This window comes from Pteropus alecto, unplaced genomic scaffold, assembly GCF_000325575.1.
Source record: "Pteropus alecto unplaced genomic scaffold, ASM32557v1 scaffold25, whole genome shotgun sequence".
In the NCBI taxonomy this organism is placed as follows: Eukaryota; Metazoa; Chordata; class Mammalia; order Chiroptera; family Pteropodidae; genus Pteropus; species Pteropus alecto.
The window spans coordinates 35,833,323-35,854,456 of record NW_006441955.1 but is presented as its reverse complement, the minus strand read 5'-3'; the positions used below and the strand labels follow the sequence as shown (position 1 = coordinate 35,854,456).

At 35.9% G+C, this 21,134-nt stretch overlaps 2 protein-coding genes and 2 non-coding genes across 6 annotated transcripts in view; 1 reads left to right on the top strand and 3 right to left on the bottom strand.

Annotated features, from left to right (window-relative positions):
- The window catches only part of FAM69A (family with sequence similarity 69 member A), a 100,061-nt gene extending 90,913 nt beyond the window's left edge, over positions 1-9,148 (top strand). For both annotated transcript variants that reach the window (XM_025052047.1, XM_006919414.3), the window contains 3 exons: positions 1,694-1,801; positions 6,805-6,981; positions 7,845-9,148. In XM_025052047.1, the coding sequence (XP_024907815.1) occupies positions 1,694-1,801; positions 6,805-6,981; positions 7,845-8,657 (1,098 nt within the window). In that variant the 3' untranslated portion in view covers positions 8,658-9,148. The remainder of the gene's footprint in view (positions 1-1,693; positions 1,802-6,804; positions 6,982-7,844) is intronic.
- Positions 9,149-9,990: 842 nt separating this feature from the next.
- On the bottom strand, positions 9,991-18,270 carry RPL5 (ribosomal protein L5). Of its 2 annotated transcripts, none has more exons than XM_006919413.3 (8): positions 18,126-18,270; positions 16,845-16,914; positions 16,643-16,758; positions 15,359-15,493; positions 14,221-14,423; positions 12,963-13,140; positions 10,631-10,719; positions 9,991-10,158 (listed from the first exon to the last, which is right to left on the bottom strand). In XM_006919413.3, exons 1-8 carry the CDS (start codon positions 18,126-18,128, stop codon positions 10,059-10,061), a joined length of 894 nt encoding a protein of 297 aa, XP_006919475.1. In that variant the 5' UTR covers positions 18,129-18,270; the 3' UTR covers positions 9,991-10,058. The 2 variants fall into 2 exon arrangements, with proteins under 2 accessions (XP_006919475.1, XP_015450689.1); XM_015595203.2 differs by having other exon boundaries at positions 10,631-10,716.
- LOC112486075 lies at positions 10,417-10,549 on the bottom strand. The gene has a single exon (XR_003048615.1). It is a non-coding gene; the product is annotated as a small nucleolar RNA SNORA66 (small nucleolar RNA).
- On the bottom strand, positions 13,213-13,309 carry LOC112486074. Its single transcript, XR_003048614.1, has one exon. It is a non-coding gene; the product is annotated as a small nucleolar RNA SNORD21 (small nucleolar RNA).
- Positions 18,271-21,134: the final 2,864 nt, after the last annotated feature.

The following is a 21,134-nucleotide window of genomic DNA, read 5'->3' as shown; positions in this document are numbered from 1 at the left end:
TGGCTTCGGAGAAATCCGAGGCCAATTTGATTTCTTTCCCCTTAAAAGTGTCTTGATCTTTTTGCCTGGATGCTAAAGAGATTATTTATTTTTTTGAAGTCCAGTAAAATTCAACGGGATATGTCCCAGAGGTCATTCTATGTCACTTTTCTTTGGGACATTTCTTATGTCTTTCAGTCTGTAGATTAAAGTGTTCTTTCACTTATATAAAGTTATCTTGAATATTTTTTTCTTTGCTACTTGTTTCATTCTCCCTCATATGGACATACTGGATACCTTTTAACTCCTATATTTATAATTATATCTCAAATTCTTTTTAGTTCTTTTTAAATTTCTATTTCACTTTGCTCACTTTTCTCAACTTAGCCTTTATAAGTCTGTGTTATCTTTGTCCGCCCCCATTTCCCCCATTTATAATGTAGCTTTAATTTCTAGGATTTTTTCTTTTCTTTTCTCTCTGAGTTCTGCTAACTTATTTTACATTTTCTTCTGTTTCATGTCATCATGTCTTCTGCTTTGAAGACTTGTTTTAAACCATTTAATTAAGACCTTTGAATTCATAGCAATATGTTTGGTCTGCTTCATGGTAACATTTTTCTGGAAAATTTATTTATCTAACATTTGCTTTTTCTATTTCTTTCCTCCTTTTTCTTATAGATTTGTTGTACAGATCTTATGCTTGGTTTTTTCGTTTTTGTTTTGTTTTGTTTTGCTTTGTTTATTCACAAGTATTTGTAGGAAACAACTGGGTCAGTGAACTGAGCTTATAGCGAAGCTGCTATGCCCAGAGTGTGTGTATCTGTGTGTTGTGTGTGCAAAATAGAGAAAAAAAGATGAGACAGAGAGACACTCACACAGTTGGTTTTGTCTTTATATCTCCCTAGCAACTAGAGTTGCTCACAGTATAGTCGCTTTCAACCCCCATTTCATTAACAGACTGCCTCCAATATAGATAACATTTTTAAGGATTTTATCATTCAGCACTGCCTTGCCCTGCTGTTCATGATGCCAAATAGAGTCTTGGAAGTTTCCACAGCTTGTCCCCCTTAAATCTTCGTTGCAAAATAGGGTGATGGTAGTTCTCTTCAGGCATACCACCTATTCAGTGTTCTGCCAACTTTGTTTGAGAATTGAGGTCATAGCGGTATTTAATCTCAGTATATTTTCGGAATCTGGTGTAGTTTTCACTGAATTTGGCAGGCCATACTCATTTATTATGCCTTAGGGTTACATTGGTACCTTATTTTATCAAAGATAAGATTTAATTTTCTTTCTTGTTTTTGGGTGATCTCAAGGATGTAAGATGACAGAGGTATGTTTGTTTTGTTATTTAAAAACATTTCGGTAATTTAAACTTTATTTTTAAATTTATTTTAGAACCAGAGCCATTTTTAAAAATACAGTGTCTTTATTCTTGGTGAGAGTAGGTACCATACCACCTCAGACCATGGTAAGTGGGAAAAATAGTTTCAAAATTCTAGGTACACTGTAGTCACAATAAGATATCTCATCATATAGATAGTTAAGGAACCAAGCTTGGATTCAAGTCTAAGTCTGTCCAAATCCAAAGCCTAAGTTATTTTCATCATAGAACCTTCTCTGAAAGAGGTAGGTATATCTTTATGGTGTCTTTATTATGTTTGTGCTTGTGAACATTTTTCTGTTAACTACTTTTTTATTTCCCGGTTTTTAGTGTGACAAGTACAAGACTGGAGTTATTGATGGGCCTGCATGTAATAGCCTTTGTGTTACAGAAACTCTTTACTTTGGAAAATGCTTATCTACCAAGCCCAACAATCAGGTATGGACATTATGAATAAACATTCCAGGTTGATGGTGCACTCCAATTTTACTTTAAATTAAAGCATTATTAGAATTATTGAACCAGAGCTTTAAGACATTTTATATACTTTAATTTTGTATGCTTTGATTCACTCATCCCACAGATGTTTATTAATCCCTTATTCCCAGTACATTCCAGACAATATTTTAGCTACTAGGGATCCAATGGTGATTAAGATAGATAAAATTACTTCCCTATGGTTCTTACATTATCCCAGAGGGGTGGGGAATATAAACAGTTGATAGATAGATACATAAGCAAGGTAATTACAGAATGTGGTGTGTTTTAATAGGATATACACAGGGCAAATTGATGGAGAACTCAGGGGGTGGGGATGGTAAAGATGTGCTTTAGAGGAGTTGATCAGGGAAGGCCTTTCTAACATAACATTTGAGCTCATATCTGCATTAAGAATTGAACTGCAGCCATGGGCAAAGGGCAGATGAGCTAAATCACAAAGAACTGTAAATAGCTGATAAACATAATGGAAAAAATGTTCTACCTCCCTTATATCAAAGAAATATAAATTAAAACAATGGAATACTATTGGGCTAGAAGAAAATGTAACAAACATCAGCATTGGTTATCCTTGGACAGTGGAATATTGCATGATTTTTAAGTTCATCTTTTTTCTTTGTATTATTTCTCAATTTCCAGTATAAATATACATTACTCTTACAATTATAGAAATTAAAAACAAATTCTAAGTTGGATACTAACCATATTTAAAAGAATTTCTGAAACAAAGTCCAACATTTGAATATCTACTACATACCAGGTACTGTTTAGGGCATTGGGAGAGACCATGAGGCACAAGACAGATAAAGTCTCTGGTCTCTTGTGCCTTATGTTTCAGGTGAAAGAAGACAAATAATAAGTCAATAAATTAATAAGTAAGACCATGTTCAGACAGTGCTAAAGGCTGTGAAGAAAATAAAATGGGGTCATGAGTTAGAGAGAGAGTGGTTAGGGAAGGCCTATCTAAGGTGATCATCTGATCACATCTGATCTGAGACTTGAATGACGCGAAGGAGCTGGGTCTATGAAGATCTTTGAGAACCAACAGCAGATGAAGCATGTCATGAAACAGTGATAGGACTGATAGGTTTAAGGAACAGAAGAAAGACCAGTGTAGCTGAGATATACTCAGGAAGTAAGTGGGACAAGATCAGATTGGAGAAGTAGGCCAGGCCAGCTCATATGAAGCCTAACAGGTAATGAAAAAGACTGGATTTTATACTAATTAAATTAGAGGGTTTGAAGCAGGGGAGTGATATAATCTGCTTTGTTTGGATTAATATAATAATCTTATTTATTTTTTATATATAAGCAAGAGTAGACTGCCTGGGCTCAAATGCTGGCTTTGCCACTATTGTGTTACCTTTAGCATACTAAGTAACACTATAGTGTTACTTTCACTTCTCTTTCCTTCAGTTTCCCATCAGTAAAATGAGGATAATAACAGTATCTACTTCATAGGATTGATATAAAGAGTAAAATAATAAAATAAATTAGTAGACCAGAGCACATAATAAACACCACATAATATTAGTTTGATAAATAGCTAGATAGTTAATAATGACTAAATTTGGGGTTTGGGGTTAGGGAGATGGATATAGATGAACTTTGCCTTTCATCCTTCTGTGTAATTTGACTTTTTAAAAATTATATTTATAGCTATAAATGCTTACATTAAGAAAAAAGAGAGGCCTCAGATAAACAGCCTAACTTTACAATTTAAGGAACTAGAAAAGAACAAACTAAACTCAAAGCCAGCAGAAGGAAGGAAATAATACAGATTACAACAGAGATAAAGGAAAGAGACTACAAAAACAATGGAGAAAATCAATGAAACCAAAAATTGGTTCTTTGAAAATATCAACAAAATTGACCAACCTTTAGCTAGATGAACTAAGAAGAAGACTCAAATTACTAAAATCAGAAATAAAGTGGAGACATTAGTACCGATTCTACAAAAATAAAAAGGATTATATAAGAGTACAATGAACAGTTGTACACCAACAAATTGCATAACTTAGATGAAACAGGCAAATTTCTATAAATACAAAACCTTCCAAGATATAGAAAATCTGAATAGATCTATATGTAACTAGTAAGGAGAGTGAATCAGTAATCAAAAGTCTCCCAACAAGATGAGCCCTGGACCTATTGGCTTCACTGATGAATTCTATCAAACATTTAAAGAACTAACACCAGTTCATTTCAACCTTTTTCAAAAAATTGAAGAGGAGAGAATACTTCCTGACTTATACTATAAGGCCAGCATTACCCTGATACCAATACCAGATAAAGACACTACAAGAAAACTACAAAACAATATATCTTATGAACATTTATGCAAAAGTCCTCAACAAAATACTAACAAACCAAAATCAGTCGCATATTAAAAGGCTCATATACCACGACCACATGAGATTTATTACTGGAATGCAAGGATGGTTCAACATAAGAAAATTGATCAGTGTAATACACCACATTACCAGATGAAGGGAAAAGGGATCTTCTCAATTGATGTAGAGCAAGTATTTAACAAAATTCAGTACATTTTCATGATAAAAGCACTGAACAAACCAGGAATAGAAAGCTACTACCGCAACATAACAAAACCCACATATGAAAAACCCATAACTAACATGATGAAACATGGAAAGCTTTTCCTCTAAGATAAGGAACAAGGCAAGGATGCCCAGTTTCGCCACTTCTGTTCAACAAAGTTCTAGCCCGATCAGTTAGACAAGAAAAAAAATTAAATGCATCCAATTGGAAAGGAATTAGTAAAATTATCTTGTCGACAGACAATATGATCTAATATAGAAAAACCTAATGATTCTACACACAAAATAGAGCTAACAGGCAAATTTAGCAAAGTAGTAGGAAACAAAGTCAACAAACAAAAATTAATTATATTTCTATACACTAACAATGAACAATCCAAAAAGGAAATTAAGAAAACTATTACATGTACAAAAGCAACAAAAAGAATATTTAGGAATTAACTTAACCAGGGAGACTTGTACAATGAAAACTTCAAAACATTGCTGAAAGAAATTAAAGGCATAAACAAATGGAACATGTTCTATGTTCATAGATTGGGATACTTAATATCGTTAAGATGTTATTACCCAAAGTGATCTACAGATTCAGTGAGATTCCTGTCAAAATCCAAATGACAATTTTTGCGGAAATAGAAAAACGCATCGTAAAATTTATATGGAATCTCAGTGGACCCTGAATAGCCAAAATCATGTTGGAAAAAGAAGCACAAAGCTTGAGGATTTGCACTTCTTGATTTCAAGTCATACTATAAAGCTACAGTAATCAAAACAGTGTGGTACTGGAATAAAGGTAGACATATAAACCAATGAAATAAAATAGCTCAGAAATAAGCCCTCACTTATATGGTCAAATGATTTTAAATAAGGGTGCTAAGACTATTTAATAGGAAAAGGATTGCCTTTTCAATAAATGGTGCTGGAAAAACTGGATATTTGTATGCAAAAGAATGAAGTTGGACTCTTACCTCACACCATATGCAAAATTTAAGTCAAAATGGATCAAAGGTCTAAATGTAAGGGCTAAAACTATAAAACTCTTAGGTGAAAACATAGGGTAAAAGCTTCAATCATGATATTGGATTGGCAATGATTTCTTGAATATGGTACCAAAGGCACAGTCAACAAAAGAAAAAATAGAGAAATTGGACTTCATGAAAATTAAAAAATTTTATGCATCAAAAGACAATATCAATAGAATAAAATCACAAACCGAAGAATGAGAATATTTGCAAATGATATATATGGTAAGGGATTAATTAATATCCAGAATGTATAGAGAACTCCTAAAATGCAGCAACAAAAATCAAACAGCTGGGTTCAAAAATGGGCAAAGGACACGGATAGACAATTCTCCAAAAAGATGTACAAATGGTCAATAAGTACATGAAAAGATGTTCAGCATCACTGATCATTAGGGAAATGCAAATTAAAACCACAGTGAGATGCCATCTCCTACCCATTAGGATGGCTATTATTTAAAAAAAAACAAAAAACAACAAAACAAAATAAGTGTGGTGAGGAGGTAGAGAAATAGGAACCGTTGTGCACTATTTGGTGGGAATATAAAATGGTATAGCCACTACAAAAAAACAGTATGGCAGCTCCTCAAAAAAAAAAAAAAGCCTTATAATCCAGCAATTCCACTCCTGGGTATATACCTAAAAGAATTGAAAGCAGGGTCTCAGAAGAGATATTTTTACACCCATGTCCATGTCAACATTATTCACAATAGCTAAAACATGGAAGCAACCCAAGTGTCTATTGGCTGATGAATGGGAATGCAAAATGTGGTATTATATCTATAATGGAAAACTAGTCAACTTTAAAAAGGAAGGAAATTCTGACACCTGCCACAATATGGATGAACCTTGAGGACATAATGCTAAATGAAATAAGCCAGTCACAAAAAGACAAATTCTGTATGATTCCATTTATGAGTTACTTAGAGTGAGTAGGCAAGATCATAAAGACAAAGTAGAATGGTTATGCCAGGGGCTGGGGAGAAAGGGGTAACAGTTATTGTTTAATGAGTATAGAGTTTCAGTTTTACAAGATGAAGACTTCTGAAGGACAGTAGTGATGGTAGCACAGTTTCATCAATGCAATACCACTGAATGGTTAAGATGGTAAATTTTATGTTTTTGATATTTTACAACAGTGTACAAAATAAAATTGACAGTCATGGTCAAAAAATAAATATTTAGGAATACATTACTTTTATAACTTAAAAAGGAAAAAAGTTTTGGAGTATTATTTCAAAATTGCATATCAGTCAGTCAATCTCAAATGTTTTGTTGCTTGTGTTCTTTTAGAGGAGGACACTAAAAATAAGGTGGTAGATTTGTCTACTCAGCTTAAAGCATAACTTGCTGTTCTTTTTCATAGATGTATTTAGGGATTTGGGATAATCTACCAGGGGTTGTGAAATGTCAAATGGAACAAGCACTTCATCTTGATTTTGGAACAGAATTGGAACCAAGAAAAGAAATAGTGCTATTTGATAAACCGACTAGGGGAACTACTGTACAGAAATTCAAGGAAATGGTCTACGGTCTCTTTAAAGTAAGTATTCCCATCCACGTTAGTAGTGTGAAGCAGTACTCTTCTGGAAGACTTGTCAGGACCTCATCCTAAACCACAAAAATGTTGCTATTTTTTGACCTGTATCAGGGACTCCATCTTGAGGCAATAATTCAGAGAAAAATGTGTAGAGATATTTAATCACTAAAAATGTTATGAGAGGGACTTCATTCTGTAGTTTGACATAACTGATACATTTTTTTTTAAAGGTGAAATAAAATTAGTGCATCCTGCTTGCAAATTATTTTTAATTTAAAGAAATATTTAAAAATTAAATGGAAATATTAAAAGATGAAAATAATCACCTTTTGGAAAGAATTGGAAAGAATCTTTTTTTTTTTTTTTTCCATTTTTATTGCTCTTTTCACTCATCTTTCTTTGCTTTGGACAGTTTTTATTTTCGGACTATTTTCTTCCAGAGAAGCTTCACAGGGAAACATTTTTTAGCTTTCATCATTGCAACAATACAACTTCAACAAAATAATTGTTAATGTGATAACTACAAAATAGAAAATAATTTTCAGTTGACCCTCCTTATAACTTTGGATATGAGCACATTAGATTGCAACTTTGCAAGTAAACGTATGAATAAGACGAAGAATTAGCATCTCAGTTAACTGTATTTTATCTAGTATAAGGGGGTTACAGGACTTAAGGTGGCCATTTCTTAAGACGGATATACTTGCCAAGTGAGTTTTACTGCAATTACATAAAACAGTTTTGACTCATTTAGCATTATATTCAGTGGCAACATTATTAGCATGGTAGTAAAGGAAGTTATTAGTATGTTAACATGAGGTATTTTCATTCTTTCTGTATAATTAGCTAAATTCTTATCTTTACAGGCGAAATTGGGTGATCAAGGAAACCTCTCTGAACTGGTTAATCTCATCTTGACAGTGGCCGATGGAGACAAAGATGGCCAGGTTTCCTTGGGAGAAGCAAAGTCAGCATGGGCACTTCTTCAATTAAATGAGTTTCTTCTTATGGTGATTCTTCAAGATAAAGAACATACTCCCAAATTAATGGGATTCTGTGGTGATCTCTATGTAATGGAAAGTGTTGAATATACCTCTCTTTATGGAATAAGCCTTCCATGGGTCATTGAACTTTTTATTCCATCTGGGTTCAGAAGAAGCATGGATCAGTTGTTCACACCATCATGGCCCAGAAAGGCTAAAATAGCCATAGGACTCCTAGAATTTGTGGAAGATGTTTTCCACGGACCCTATGGAAACTTCCTCATGTGCGATACTAGTGCCAAAAACCTAGGCTATAACGATAAATATGATTTGAAAATGGTAGACATGAGAAAAATTGTGCCAGAGACAAACCTGAAAGAACTTATAAAGGATCGTCACTGTGAGACTGATCTGGACTGTGTCTATGGCACAGATTGTCGAACTAGCTGTGACCAGAGTACGATGAAGTGTACTTCAGAAGTGATACAACCAAATTTGGCAAAAGCCTGTCAGTTACTCAAAGACTATCTACTTCGCGGTGCTCCAAGTGAAATTCGTGAAGAATTAGAAAAGCAACTTTATTCTTGTATTGCTCTCAAAGTCACAGCAAATCAAATGGAAATGGAACATTCTTTGATACTAAATAACCTAAAAACATTACTGTGGAAGAAAATTTCCTACACAAATGACTCTTAGTTCATTTGGACATTGTGACCATGGTAGAAAATCTACCACTTAAAAAGAAAAATTTTGGCTTCTGATTCAGATCCCTGACAGTTACACAAACCTCCTTTCCCCTGGTCCTAAGAAGCCATCATAAAATACATGTCAAATGCTGAAGTAATGGCAGGAGGCATAGGATCAACATTCAAAAAGATTTCATTCCTGTTTTTTTTTGCTTTTTTGGAAGCCCTGGTACATTTCCCAGTAGATTCACTGTTAACTATTTTGACTGACTTAAAATAATGCTGTGAAAAGCCTCATTCCATAAACATCAACAGTGAAAGTATTCTGTAGATTTGTTAGCCAAAATACCATTGCTGGACACATTGTGTTTGCATTGAAGCTGCTGTTTAAAAGAAAATTTATACATAAATTTACTAACGTCTTAGCATGGTAAAGTTTGCACATTAACAGAAATTAAGACTGCAAAGCAGGTAAATTAAAATTACTCCTTTATAAACAAATGTTGGTTAATAGTATGGTTTGTTGTGTTATAGGCTTGAAAACACTTTAACTCATTTAAAATGACATCAAATGTAATGTGGCCTCAATGTTTTGAGTGGCTCTTACCAAGCCTCTTAAAAATCCAGAACCCCTCAGGAAGTGTTTTATTTGGCAACATGTAACTGCCAATGTTAGAGGCTGAAAATGGATTAACTTTTATCATCTTAGATTCAAATGGTCTATCCATCTTATTTAACCAGCCGAGACCTTCAAAACTAACATCTTAAGACCACAGACCCAATCCAGATCCAGATCTTGAATTTGTGTTATGGGCAAGTAGGACATTAAGAGCAGGACTCTGATACCATAAGACTTTTTTAGTAATAATTTTCCATTTTCAAACAATATATTTTGTTAAGAGGCATGTAAATTTATCCATCTAGTATTTTCTCATGTAAATTTGGTATGAGTTATTTGCAATTCTTTTATGTTTATTCAGACCTTTCAACATCTCCATTAATATGAAACACCTCTTAACTTTCTCTCAAAAATCAGTCATGGATTAGTGCCAGATTTTTTCTCTAAAATTATATACTTTGAAGGTATCTTTTCTTCCCACCAAACATCTGGTTAAAAGAAATGATAGAAACATTTCCTAGTGAAAGGTTGGTCTGTTGCTTGCTAGACTTTTTGGGAGAGCACATCATACAATTTGAAGGATAACTCTTGTCAGGGAGAACAGCCCAATTGGTCAATATGTAAGACAACTTTTTCTGGAAAAAGCTAATCTTGTTTCTTGAAGAAAAGTACTGTCAATTTCAAGGTATTTCCTACAAATTAACAAGGTCTTAACACAAATAGATGCAGATTCAATAAGTTTATTACTATCTTTATATGAAAAATCTTAATAGAAAATTTCAGTTTGGTTTATTAGCTCTCAGCAGCCCGTTCCTGAGCTCTGAGGAAGCTTGCCTTCTTCTGAGCTACCCGATCTTTCTTCTGGGCAAGAGACATTTTGGGACGGTTCCACCTATAAAACAAAGAGACAGGACTGTTATTTTTAAAAACTGCAGCTAAGGAAGATAGAGAACATTTAACTTCGATTGAAAAAGATAGACTTTTGTAACAAGATGGAGGTCAAGCAATCCAAATTCCAATATGTGTATTTATTTATAATTTAAAGCTAACTTTCCCAAACCCTGACTTTTTGTAATACTGTTCTATTACCATATGGGGCCCAAAATCAAACATGTTAATACAATGCTTAGAATCATTAAGTATTAGAAGAAATTGTACTAGGATAGAATGGGCCACCTCAGTAGCTTCTGAGGCTTATACAATTCTACCACCACAATTACTTTAGCAAACCTGGTTCCCTTCACTTCTGCAACATCATGCAGAGTTAGTGATCGAGTTTGCCCAACTTCACCCAGTCTGAGTGAGATGAAACAAGGCAGGGAACCCCTCCCTCCCAACCTCTAAGACAACAGTAAGATGTATACCTCTTCTTTTTAACTTCCTTCTTAGGCTTCTTCTCATAGACTGGATTCTCTCGTATAGCAGCATGAGCTTTCTTATACATCTCCTCCATCTGAAACAAAGCAAAGCAAACAGTACTTGGTTTCATTTCATATCCCCTAAACAATAATACAGTGTATTATAATCTACTACTTAAACCTATTTTGTCCTTCTAGCCAAATTCTCAAAAGGCACTAAACTAGATCAGTGGTGGTATCTGCTTAAACTTCTAAATATATATTTCTAAATTTCTTTTCCTAAGAAATTCCCAATTTTTACGATAGGCAATATGAGTTGACATTCACAAAACTCAATCTTCCTCAAAATTTTTTTTCATGCATTTCTGAGGACTTTGGCTATATTTAAGTCACTCAAGTTTGAAGCAAACTGATTTCTGTAGAAACATATTTTATAGTCATTTAAAATACTATCTAACCTAAATTCATTCAAGTAAGGATACACACCAAAACAAAGCTTTAAGATGTTAAGATGACAAGTGTTTAAGAGGTCAAGAAGTAATTGCCAAATTAATTTGTCTTCCCCACATTCTCCAGATTTACATTTTCCATTGGTATCTGAAAGGTCTTTCATAGCTATCTCAGTACTGCATACCAGGGACCTCTTATATCTTGTACTACTACTACTACTATTACACCACGAGTTACTCGTATCTTGGCAACAATATTAAGCCTCTGTGGAACCAAAAGGAGGTGCAAATTTCTCTAGCATACCCTCAAAGCTTATCCAGTTGGACATCTTGGTGAGAATTTTGTTCTAAAACTCATCAAAAAATAATGTTGCAACTCTGAATTGTTTCAATTACCACCTACAAATACAGTCTAACCTTAAAAAAGATTCACAGATTCATTTATACACTGATTTTTTTTCAAGAAATATACAGCAGGCCTCCTTATCCCTGCAGATATTGAGGGACGATTATAGTTAGTTTGGGAGAAGTGGATTTTTGACTGCTTTGAGGGATGGCATGGGTTGGCACCCTTTACTCCACCCCTCCTTCCACATTATCAGGGTCAACTATAAATGACTTGATCCTGTGCAAGATCAAGTCATGAAGAACAGCTGTAAAATGCCTGAGTGTTCATTACCAAAATCTAGTAAAAATTACAGACCCCTAAAACGAATAACGTAATCCAGGTCTCTTAAATTCAAAGTGGAGAAAATTCAATTACTACATGCATTTGTGTAAAGCTTAATTATTTAATCAGCAAAGGAAAATAATGCGAAATTTTTCACTGCACAAGACCTCAACTACCTAAATCACGTTTGAAAGTTAATTTACCTCTCTTAGCACTTTATTACTGCTTTCCACTGTACTTAAAATCCATCTGATGACTTCAAAAACATGCACCTATCTACATTACTAAAATCACTTTTCCTAGCTCAAAACTCAAACTATGTGTTTATCCACCAGCCCTAGCCTATATACTGAGCATACAAATAACAAAGTAGTCTTTCCCCAATTAAAACACTATCTTAAAAATAATTTTCATAACCAAATATAACTGCACTAACAGAAAAAAAATCTAACAATTACTCCCTAACACTTAATATGTAACCCATTCATCTGTATATAATTCTGTATTTGTAATAGTTTTATAACAGTGTGATTTGTATTCTATGCTTTCATTACAATTTCAAAACTGGTATTATCATCTTCAGTCACTCCAATGTGTTGACAGAAAGCCCTGGAAAACTCGACTTTAAGGGTGATAAATTCTCCAACATTAAACTCACTTTAGCAAACATGGTTCACTTCTTCAGCATCATGCAGGACTAGTAATAGAATCTGTAGATATCCCTTTCTGTGTGCATGCCTAAGACATCCAGAAAGTCCAAAACACACGTACTTGCTATGAAAGAACCTTTCTTCCGCATGGCCTCAAAATGAAGTGTAGTAACTAGCACTTCATAACAGACACAGATTAACTATGACCACAGAAATGAAATCTATACAGAACAGCCAAATACATAAAAGCTACCGAAGGCTTTAAATTTAGATGCTTGAAACCTGCCATCCTTTGTCTTCTAAAGATTCCTAAAAGCATGTTGTCAAGACTAACTCATGCTACCTTCCTTATCCTAGTTTATAACCTGCCCTAGATCCAACATCCCAATTTCATGTCATTTCATTTTAGGCCAAGGACAGCTTATTTGAGTCTGTCTATACCTATGAACATGCCCATATTCAACTTTTAACTGTTAACCTGAAATGAAGCCATATAATGTACCCACTAAAAACAAATAGTAAACCTAGTTCTATAATTAACCACAGGCATATTTAGTTAAAAATTTTACCATGTCTGGAGTTACGTTGTTCTTTATGTATTGAGAGAACTGTTTCTTATAAGCGTCTTCATCTTCTTCCATTAGGTAACGCATGTAATCTGCAACGTTCTGACCCATGATGTGCTTCCGATGTACTTCTGCATTGAATTCCTTGCTTTCTGAATCATAGCCAGGGAATCGTTTGGTACTAAAAGAAAGTTTTTCATATTTTAGTATACACTGATTTACATCACTTCACTAGCAGGAATTCATTTCTGTAGCTGCCTTCAGTCCCGTCTTGAAACAATTAAATTGCATCATGTGCAACCAAAGGACCAACTGTTGACTGCTCAGTTAGTGGGATATCATCATTCAGCAGCTAATTTCTGAATTCCAGGATGGAAAATCATGCCACGAACACTTTTAAAAACCATTAAATAAACCAAGTCTTTTCACCACTATAAAGTTAGTCCTCCTTATCATCATAGCAAAGTTTTAAAACTGCCCCCACCCCGATCCTAGAATTTCATAGTGGTGCTTCAGGGTACATGGGAGTTAAGTGAGTCACTCAAGATTACATAGCTGCCTTGAAACAGAATTGCAGATCTACAACCCTTCCTCCCCAACATTATAAAATTAAGTTCTAGTTACGTTACATTTCATATATATATACACACACAACTCTTGGATGTTAAATCACCAACCACTAAAACATTCCTAAAAAGCTAATAAATCATTTAAAGATGTTTCTACTCAACAACAGATATCATTAATCCAAAGGAACATCCCAATTAAAACAACTTAATTAGCTTCTAAGAATGGCCTACAATCTTATATCCAGTTAAAAGTTTAGAAATCTGTCATAAGCCTTTTTCATGAAACTTTTTTCCTTGAGACATTTTCCCATAACTCAGTAATTTTCTTTCTGAATGGAAAAAAAATGCACTGGAAGGGAATGGGGGTGGGTGGGCCGTGATGAAATCAAGCTCTTATTTCTAACCAAAACTTAAGTCACAAACGAAAGGTAGTGGTTTCAACCCCGGCTCTTCTACTTCTTGGCTCCAAAATCTTGGATAAACCATTTTGACCACTCAACCCCAGTCTCTTCACATATAAAAATGTTATCAATTCCTTCCAGCCCTGCCAGGTTCCTTTTGAAAGTACCTAGCATACAGCAGGCACTCAATGATAGCTACTATTACTTTAACTGATTCAGTAATCTCCACAGTCTGAGTTTGAAACAGTGAAATATGGAGTTCAGGCAACGAGGCCTTGAATACTATATTACCTGTGAGGAATAGACAAGCCTCCATCCACAGCTCCCTTCAGGGCCCCAAAAACTTTATTTCCAGTAGTAGTTCTTGCAAGCCCTGCATCCAAATAGCAGGTAAAGGCACCAGGTTGACCATCAATGCTTTCCACATTGTATTCATCTCCGGTCACCTCCACTTGGCCTTCATAGATTTTGTCCATGCCAAATCTATTGAGAAGCTATTAACAAAAAAAACCAGTCTAAATACCTGTCTGAATATATTCAAACAATATCTCAAGTCACAACTTTAATGACCTGACAAAAATTTTCCAATTCATTTATCCCTTTATCCTACTCTGCATCAAGCTGCTCTCGTAGTTAATGACAATGTTCCCCACGCCCAAACATATTTATAACCAATGAAGATGTGGGTCCCCGACAATGATGCATGCTTAACAATCCCACTGCAAAACAATGTCAGTAACTTAGGAAACAAAATGCAAAATCATTTTCATCTTTTCTGCATGACAGGAAATACTGCCACCCAGAGGCAGAGATGATTAAAACAAAAATGAATCTTCCACAATGCCTGCCCCGTCCCACAAGAAACTGCTTCTCAAAATTTAACATACACATAAATCACTTGGACATCCTACTAAACTATAGATTCTTAAGATATGGAGCAGAGTCTGTGTATTTATGTATGCTTACAATCAGATCTACACTTCTGAGTAGATCTGCCCAACAAGGCAGCCACTAACTAGCCACAAGTGGCTATTAAAATGTAAATTAAAAATTCAGTTCATCAGTAGTACTAGATACATTTCAAGTGCTCAAAAGCCACGTGTTACTGGTTACCATATCAACAGCACAGATTAAAGATATCCACCAATGCAGAAAATTCTATTGGTCTAAATACATCCAACAAACAGGACAGAAAAACAGGAAAACTGCTTCCCAAATCTGTCAGAAAATGTATGGTGTTTCGATCAAACCTTGTTTTTATAAAATCATCTTTGCCAATGATGCCCTTATAAGCTACACGGTAACAACAAGCACTCTCTTGACCTCACAGCTGAGGGTATTTTATCCATGTGTGAACATTTACCTTACAGAAAATTCCAAACAATGATCTAATTCCAAAAAACATCAGTTAAAATAGTCCTGTACATACCCTGCGGGCCAGCAGCAGGCCAGTACAATATGCTGCAGCATAATTTGTCAGGCCAACCTTCACACCGTACTTTGGAAGTTCATGAGCATAAGCTGCACAAACTATCATATCTCCTTCTATACGGGCATAAGCAATCTGTAAGAGGAAAAAAAAGGTTAGTAATCTGCTTTCACTGTTTAAGTACCTTCTTGTTCCAAGGACTTGAAGGAAAAAGAAAAAAAGCCGGACATAGATCCACGGCACTTAAAATTTGTCTTTGTTAAACCCACTCACATCCAACTACATATGGCTTGGTCAATTATAACAGGTAGATTTATGACTCTGTAAATATGTTTGTCTAATGTCACAATATGTAAGACTAAAATTATCATATGGACACTGAATACTAAAATGCCTTTGGGATAAATACTATACTTCCTTACTTCTAAATACAGAAGACTTAGCAGGTTAGCTGCTGAATTAAAGAGGCATTTTGAAAAGTCAAAGGAATCCCCAATTATTTCAAAAATCTTTTGAATTAAGCATATTTAAGTCCAATAACGTTTTGGACACTCAGTGTTTAGTTATGTGAACTCAGGCATGGAGGAAGATTTTGCCCAGAAAACAGGGGTGTCTGCCTCCTACAAAGGCCCAGCAAATTTCAAGTATAAAAATTTTCCCTAGTTGTTAAAAGCTCATAAAATTGTCTTCTAGGAGCAAACTGCCACTTTTTTGGAACAATTTAAGAGGGAGACACCTTCATACATAACAATTAGAACTTACTTCAAACAAAAAGCAAGAATAAGAACAATCTTAAAAGCCTAATTTAACCTTCACAACTACCCACCCCTTAAATAGTGAATATGTGGTATGTAAGACCATATAGCAAAAGGCAGGACTTATAGTCCACGGCAAATTCTATCGTTCTACTGGAATTTTTGTGAGCAAGAACCTTCTACTTGCTCTCTAAATTATCCTCCACCTCACCCACCCCTGTAAAATAAGGTAGAACCATAACCTTCTTTGCCCCCCCAATTAGAAAATAAATGGGATTCAACTGGGCCCGGATTGATAAACGAGGCTTTCAGTCAGAATATTTTTTTAAGCACCAATTTCCAGGCTCCAATTTAAGACCTACAAAAAGGGAAAGAACTACTCACTTAATATTTTTGGAGTCTCAGGCATTACACTTGATGGCCCTTCTAACCCATACATGTTTTTGTTTTCCAAGTACAATTTCTCTAGCACAGTAAATTATGGGGAGGTAGGTTTACCATCATTGCTTGAGTCTAGAATGCAACTTACCTGACAAATGATATCTCTGTTGGTTACACGAACTATCATCCTGTATTTGGGTGTGTTGTACTTATTTTTATCCTGGATTACCAAACGTTTTCGGGCATAGTAATCAGTTTTACCCTCTAAAAGAAAAAAAAAAAAATAGTTTAAGAAAGTCTACACCACTGCAAAGATTTTTTTCACTATGAACACGGAAACCTGACCATACCTCGTCGTCTTCTGAATTTCACTTGGTATCTCTTGAAGTAGGCCTTATTCTTGACAACTTTAACAAACCCCTTAAAAAGGAAAAAAGAATTATTAAAACAATGGTAATTGTTTTAGCTTATACTTTTTGACATCTGAAATTGTAACAAAACAACATTTGAACTTCAAAAGTGAATCTAGACAACTGTCACTTATGTAGAGTCCAGTGTTTCTCAAACCATCTGGGGTCAAAGATCACTATTTCTTCTCCTTTCCATCAAGACAGTTTTGTATATAACAAAATAAAGATGAATCATTGGGGGAAAAATGAAATAAAAAAGCAAACATACAAAACACAATGCGATTTCTTATATTCATCAGATATAAAACTGTCACTGTTTTTAAATTTTTTAATGCTTACTCTCAACTTTTCTACCTCTTCCTTGGCGGACCAACACTGATTCTTGTGCCAAACTTTTGCAAAGCCCTGCTCCAGACAGCAGTCAATCTTGACAAACGTTCATCTGTTCTGAACACTATCCCATTTCGAGAACCTAAACTCCTATTTTCCATCACTTTACATACACGGACGATTTTCAAAAGTCTAAATTATACCACAAAACTGAACTTGCTAGATCATATTCAGCAATTACTCCCAATTAAAACAGGACTGTCTCCCACCAACTTAGCAACACTCGCTCCAAGAATCATTAAAAACTGGTACCAGAGACAGTCTATAAAGAGGCAGAAAGCGCATACCAAGCCAAAGGAGCTTCCTTTCAGGGCTCACAGACGCCGCAGCCTCCAAGCTCTACTGACGGTTTTGGCTTAAAGGCAACTTCTTCAGACCAACGACACCGGCTTTCTGAAAACACCCGCCGGACCCAACGCTCTCCCGGAAAACCCACCAAACAGTCAGGGGTGGGGCTGGGTCCAAGAAGTCGCAGCCTGTCTCCAATCAGGTATGCCCCACCGAGCTTTGAGACTGACAAATGCAACCTCGCCTGCCGGGGCTCCCTTGGACGAGCCGGCACTATCTCCGTGCTTGTCTACTGAACTCACCACCCTCCACAGCCCGCCGCCCCAGGTCCTGCTCTTCTTCGTCAATCCCCTTCCCACCAAGTTTGCGCGCCCGGTGGCAGCCATTAAGGCCACGTTGGGAGCTGCAGCCCGACCTGGGCAAAGCTGGCAATCTAATGCCATCCGACCCCTGCGCCACGCAAGATCGGCCGTAGGTTAGCGTTAAGGTTAGGAGAAAGAACCCCCGTCCATCTGTAGCCCCAGGATCGGGATACCCACTCACCATCCTGCGGAACAGAGAGACCCGCGTTCGCGGCTCGTCACAGACCTACAGGCCAAGCACAGCTCCGGGGGGAAAAAAGGCCCCAGCTCGTGCGCAGGCGCAGTATGTAGCGCCGGCGATCACGTAAGCGACGTGCGGAAGAGAAATCCGCCGTCCGTCTGGAGTACGGCATGTCTCCCCCTGCTGGTAGGAGGAATCCTGCTGGATTTCTCCCTGCCGCGACAAATTTTCAGTGTTCCTGGCTGATGATTTCACAGGGATTGACGGTGAGCAGTAGCAGGAAGGATTTCACTTCCCTATGCTAGGAAGTTGTTTCATAACAAACATATATTACTTTGGTAAGCAGGAAAAGAGTTTAAAAATTAAATAGAATCAATTTGCTGTGGAACTCTTTTGCTTCTGCAGGAAACTACCTCCTGGACTAGTCGTCCCAACCCGGAACATAGAGTCGCCCAGGAAGCCTTGCCTTCGTGCTCTAAGACTAGGTTAGGAACCCCTCTTCTGCTTTCCCACAGCACCTTCGTACCTGCTTAGGCTCACCCTAAGGACTCTTCACCTTTCAATCTCCAGCACCTAGCATGGTACTGACATTCGGTAACTGCTTGGTATTTGTTAAATGTTAAGGGAACTACTGTTCTCTCCTTCCCGCCTCTTTACCTACATCATCTTCCCTGGTCTCTGACCACTTCGTTCCTTTTCCCTCTCTCCATTGCTCTAATGTGGTCGGCTTAACTTTTTTTCTGTTTAAATCCTTTTTCCATTCTTTTAAAACTAATTGTAACTGGAAAGTAAGTCATTTTACTATTCTCCATATGAAGACTGAAGAGAACCAACCAACCAAACAAAAAACATCTCAAGAGAAATAATTCCCTCACCTAACAATATTTCAAGAGTGGTCTTTGGGCTATTGCATGGGAATTATTTGGGTACTGGTTAAAATGCAGATATATGAATATCCACCAGCTCTACTGAATCATTCTCGCTGGTTTGGGGGCTGGAATCTACATCTTAAAATTGGCTTCAATCTTATGCAAGTCAAAAAGCCTTAGGAAAGTAGAAAACAAACCGCATTTTGCCCAATAGTGGAATTAACTGAATCTTTTAGGAAAAGAAGATAAATTACTTACCAGTACAGCAGTTTAAAATACTGACATCTTCAGAATGAATTTTAACTCTGTACCTCCATCTCCCAGTGATTTAAGCCTTTTCTTGGGAAATGGGTTTTCATGAGTTTAATCTAACATGAAAGAATCAGTGTGTAAACTGCTCACTGTTAGAACTGGGAGAAGGATCTTTCCAACAACATGACAAGGTTGAGTGGTTCCAAAAAAAGCACCACTAGAATAAATCAGAATTATGATGCCATTTTACTCTGGTTTTAATTTGTAAATCCTTGTATGAAAAAAAAACAACGTAGATTGAGTCCACTCTGGCTAATGTTGACAGAACCCTCAAAGAGAAATGTTAAAACACTCGTCACAAATGAGTGTAATTCAATCTTTGTTGAGGGGCTTTTGGAAATATAAAGAAAGAGGTATACAATTTGTATTTATAGAAAAAACTTAAAGACCTTCATTTTGGTGGTTCATAAAGTTATTAGTCTACAAAAGGTGCCACATGTATGGTCAGGCCCTGTTTACATTGGAGGTGGAAGCATCAGGAAGGAAAGTCTATAGAAAATAGGTCCAACCCTAAATTCTACATGTTTTAGGGCAAGAGTACATATGAAGGCCCACATACCATTCATCTGAAATGTTTTGAAGTTATGAAGCAAGCTAACACATTGTTGAATTAAATATGTTATATTCTTTGTAACTTGCTTTTTCTTACCTTATAAATATTTATGACAATAAAGTTAAAAATATGTGTATCTACAGAGAACATTTTGAGGTTGTCAGTTAGGAGCAGGGCTGGAAGGGGTGGGTGAAAAAGAGGAAGGGATTAAGAAGTACAGATTGGTGATAACAAAAATAGTTGTGGGGATGTAAAGTATAGCATAAGGAATATAGTCAATGATATTGTAATAACTATGTATGGTGTCAGATGAGTACCAGACTTATCAAGGTGATTGCTTTGTAAGTTATATAAATATCTAATTATGTTGTACACCTAAAACTAATATAATATTGTATGCCAACTATAATTGAAAAATCAAAAAAATTTTAGAAAGTACGTGTGTATCTATTCCCTTTGGTTGCAGCTGGGGGTTCGTGGCTAGGATGACTGGCTCAGCTGGTGCAATTGGTGACACCAGGAGGCAGGGGAAGCTTGCCCAGCACCTTTGACCAACTAATCTGGTTCAAGTGGTAAAAGTTAAAAATTACCAGTAATTGGACAAGTCAACTTTGTGTTCCTCCTGATATTATACACGGAGAAGAACAGCAAAGCACTTCGTGCCAAATTTATCTAGTCTAATCTAATTACATAGTTTATCTAATCTGATACATCATGAAACTGCAAACAAACCTAAATTGAAGGACATTCTACAAAGTAACTGGTCTGTATTTAAAAATGACGAAATCATAATAGACAAGGAAAGACTAAAGAAATATTCCATATTTAAAGAGAACAAGATTACATGACAACAGTATGCAATGTGTGATCCTAGATTGCATCCTGGACTATAAAGGAAGAAGAAAAAGGAAGACTTTTTATTTCTTTTGTGCAGAGGACAGCCTCGAAACAATCCGTGAAATCTTAATGGAATCTGTGGATTAGATGGTAGTAATAGATCAATGTTAATTTTATTTTGATAGGCACACTACGGTTATGTATGAGACTGTTCTTTAGGAAATACACTCTGAACTATTTTGTAGTAACAGGCATTACTCCGGCAACTTACTCAACAAATGACTCAGGAAAAATGTGTGTGTCTGTAAAAAGAAAAAATTATAAGGCAAATGTGTTAAAATGTTACCAATGGGGAATCTGGGAGAAGAGTATATGGAAAATCTTTGTATTGTTCTTACAATCAATTTTTGATTTTGAAATGATTTCAAAATAAAAAAA

Bases quoted from the DNA above. Each gene is read 5' to 3' on its own strand.
- RPL5 (XM_006919413.3), bottom strand. The intron at 16,759-16,844 runs GTATGGTCAGGT...TTTTTCTTTTAG, and splicing joins GAAATTCAGAAGACGACGAG to AGGGTAAAACTGATTACTAT. The intron at 14,424-15,358 runs GTATGTACAGGA...TTTTGTTAATAG, and splicing joins GCCTGCTGCTGGCCCGCAGG to CTTCTCAATAGATTTGGCAT.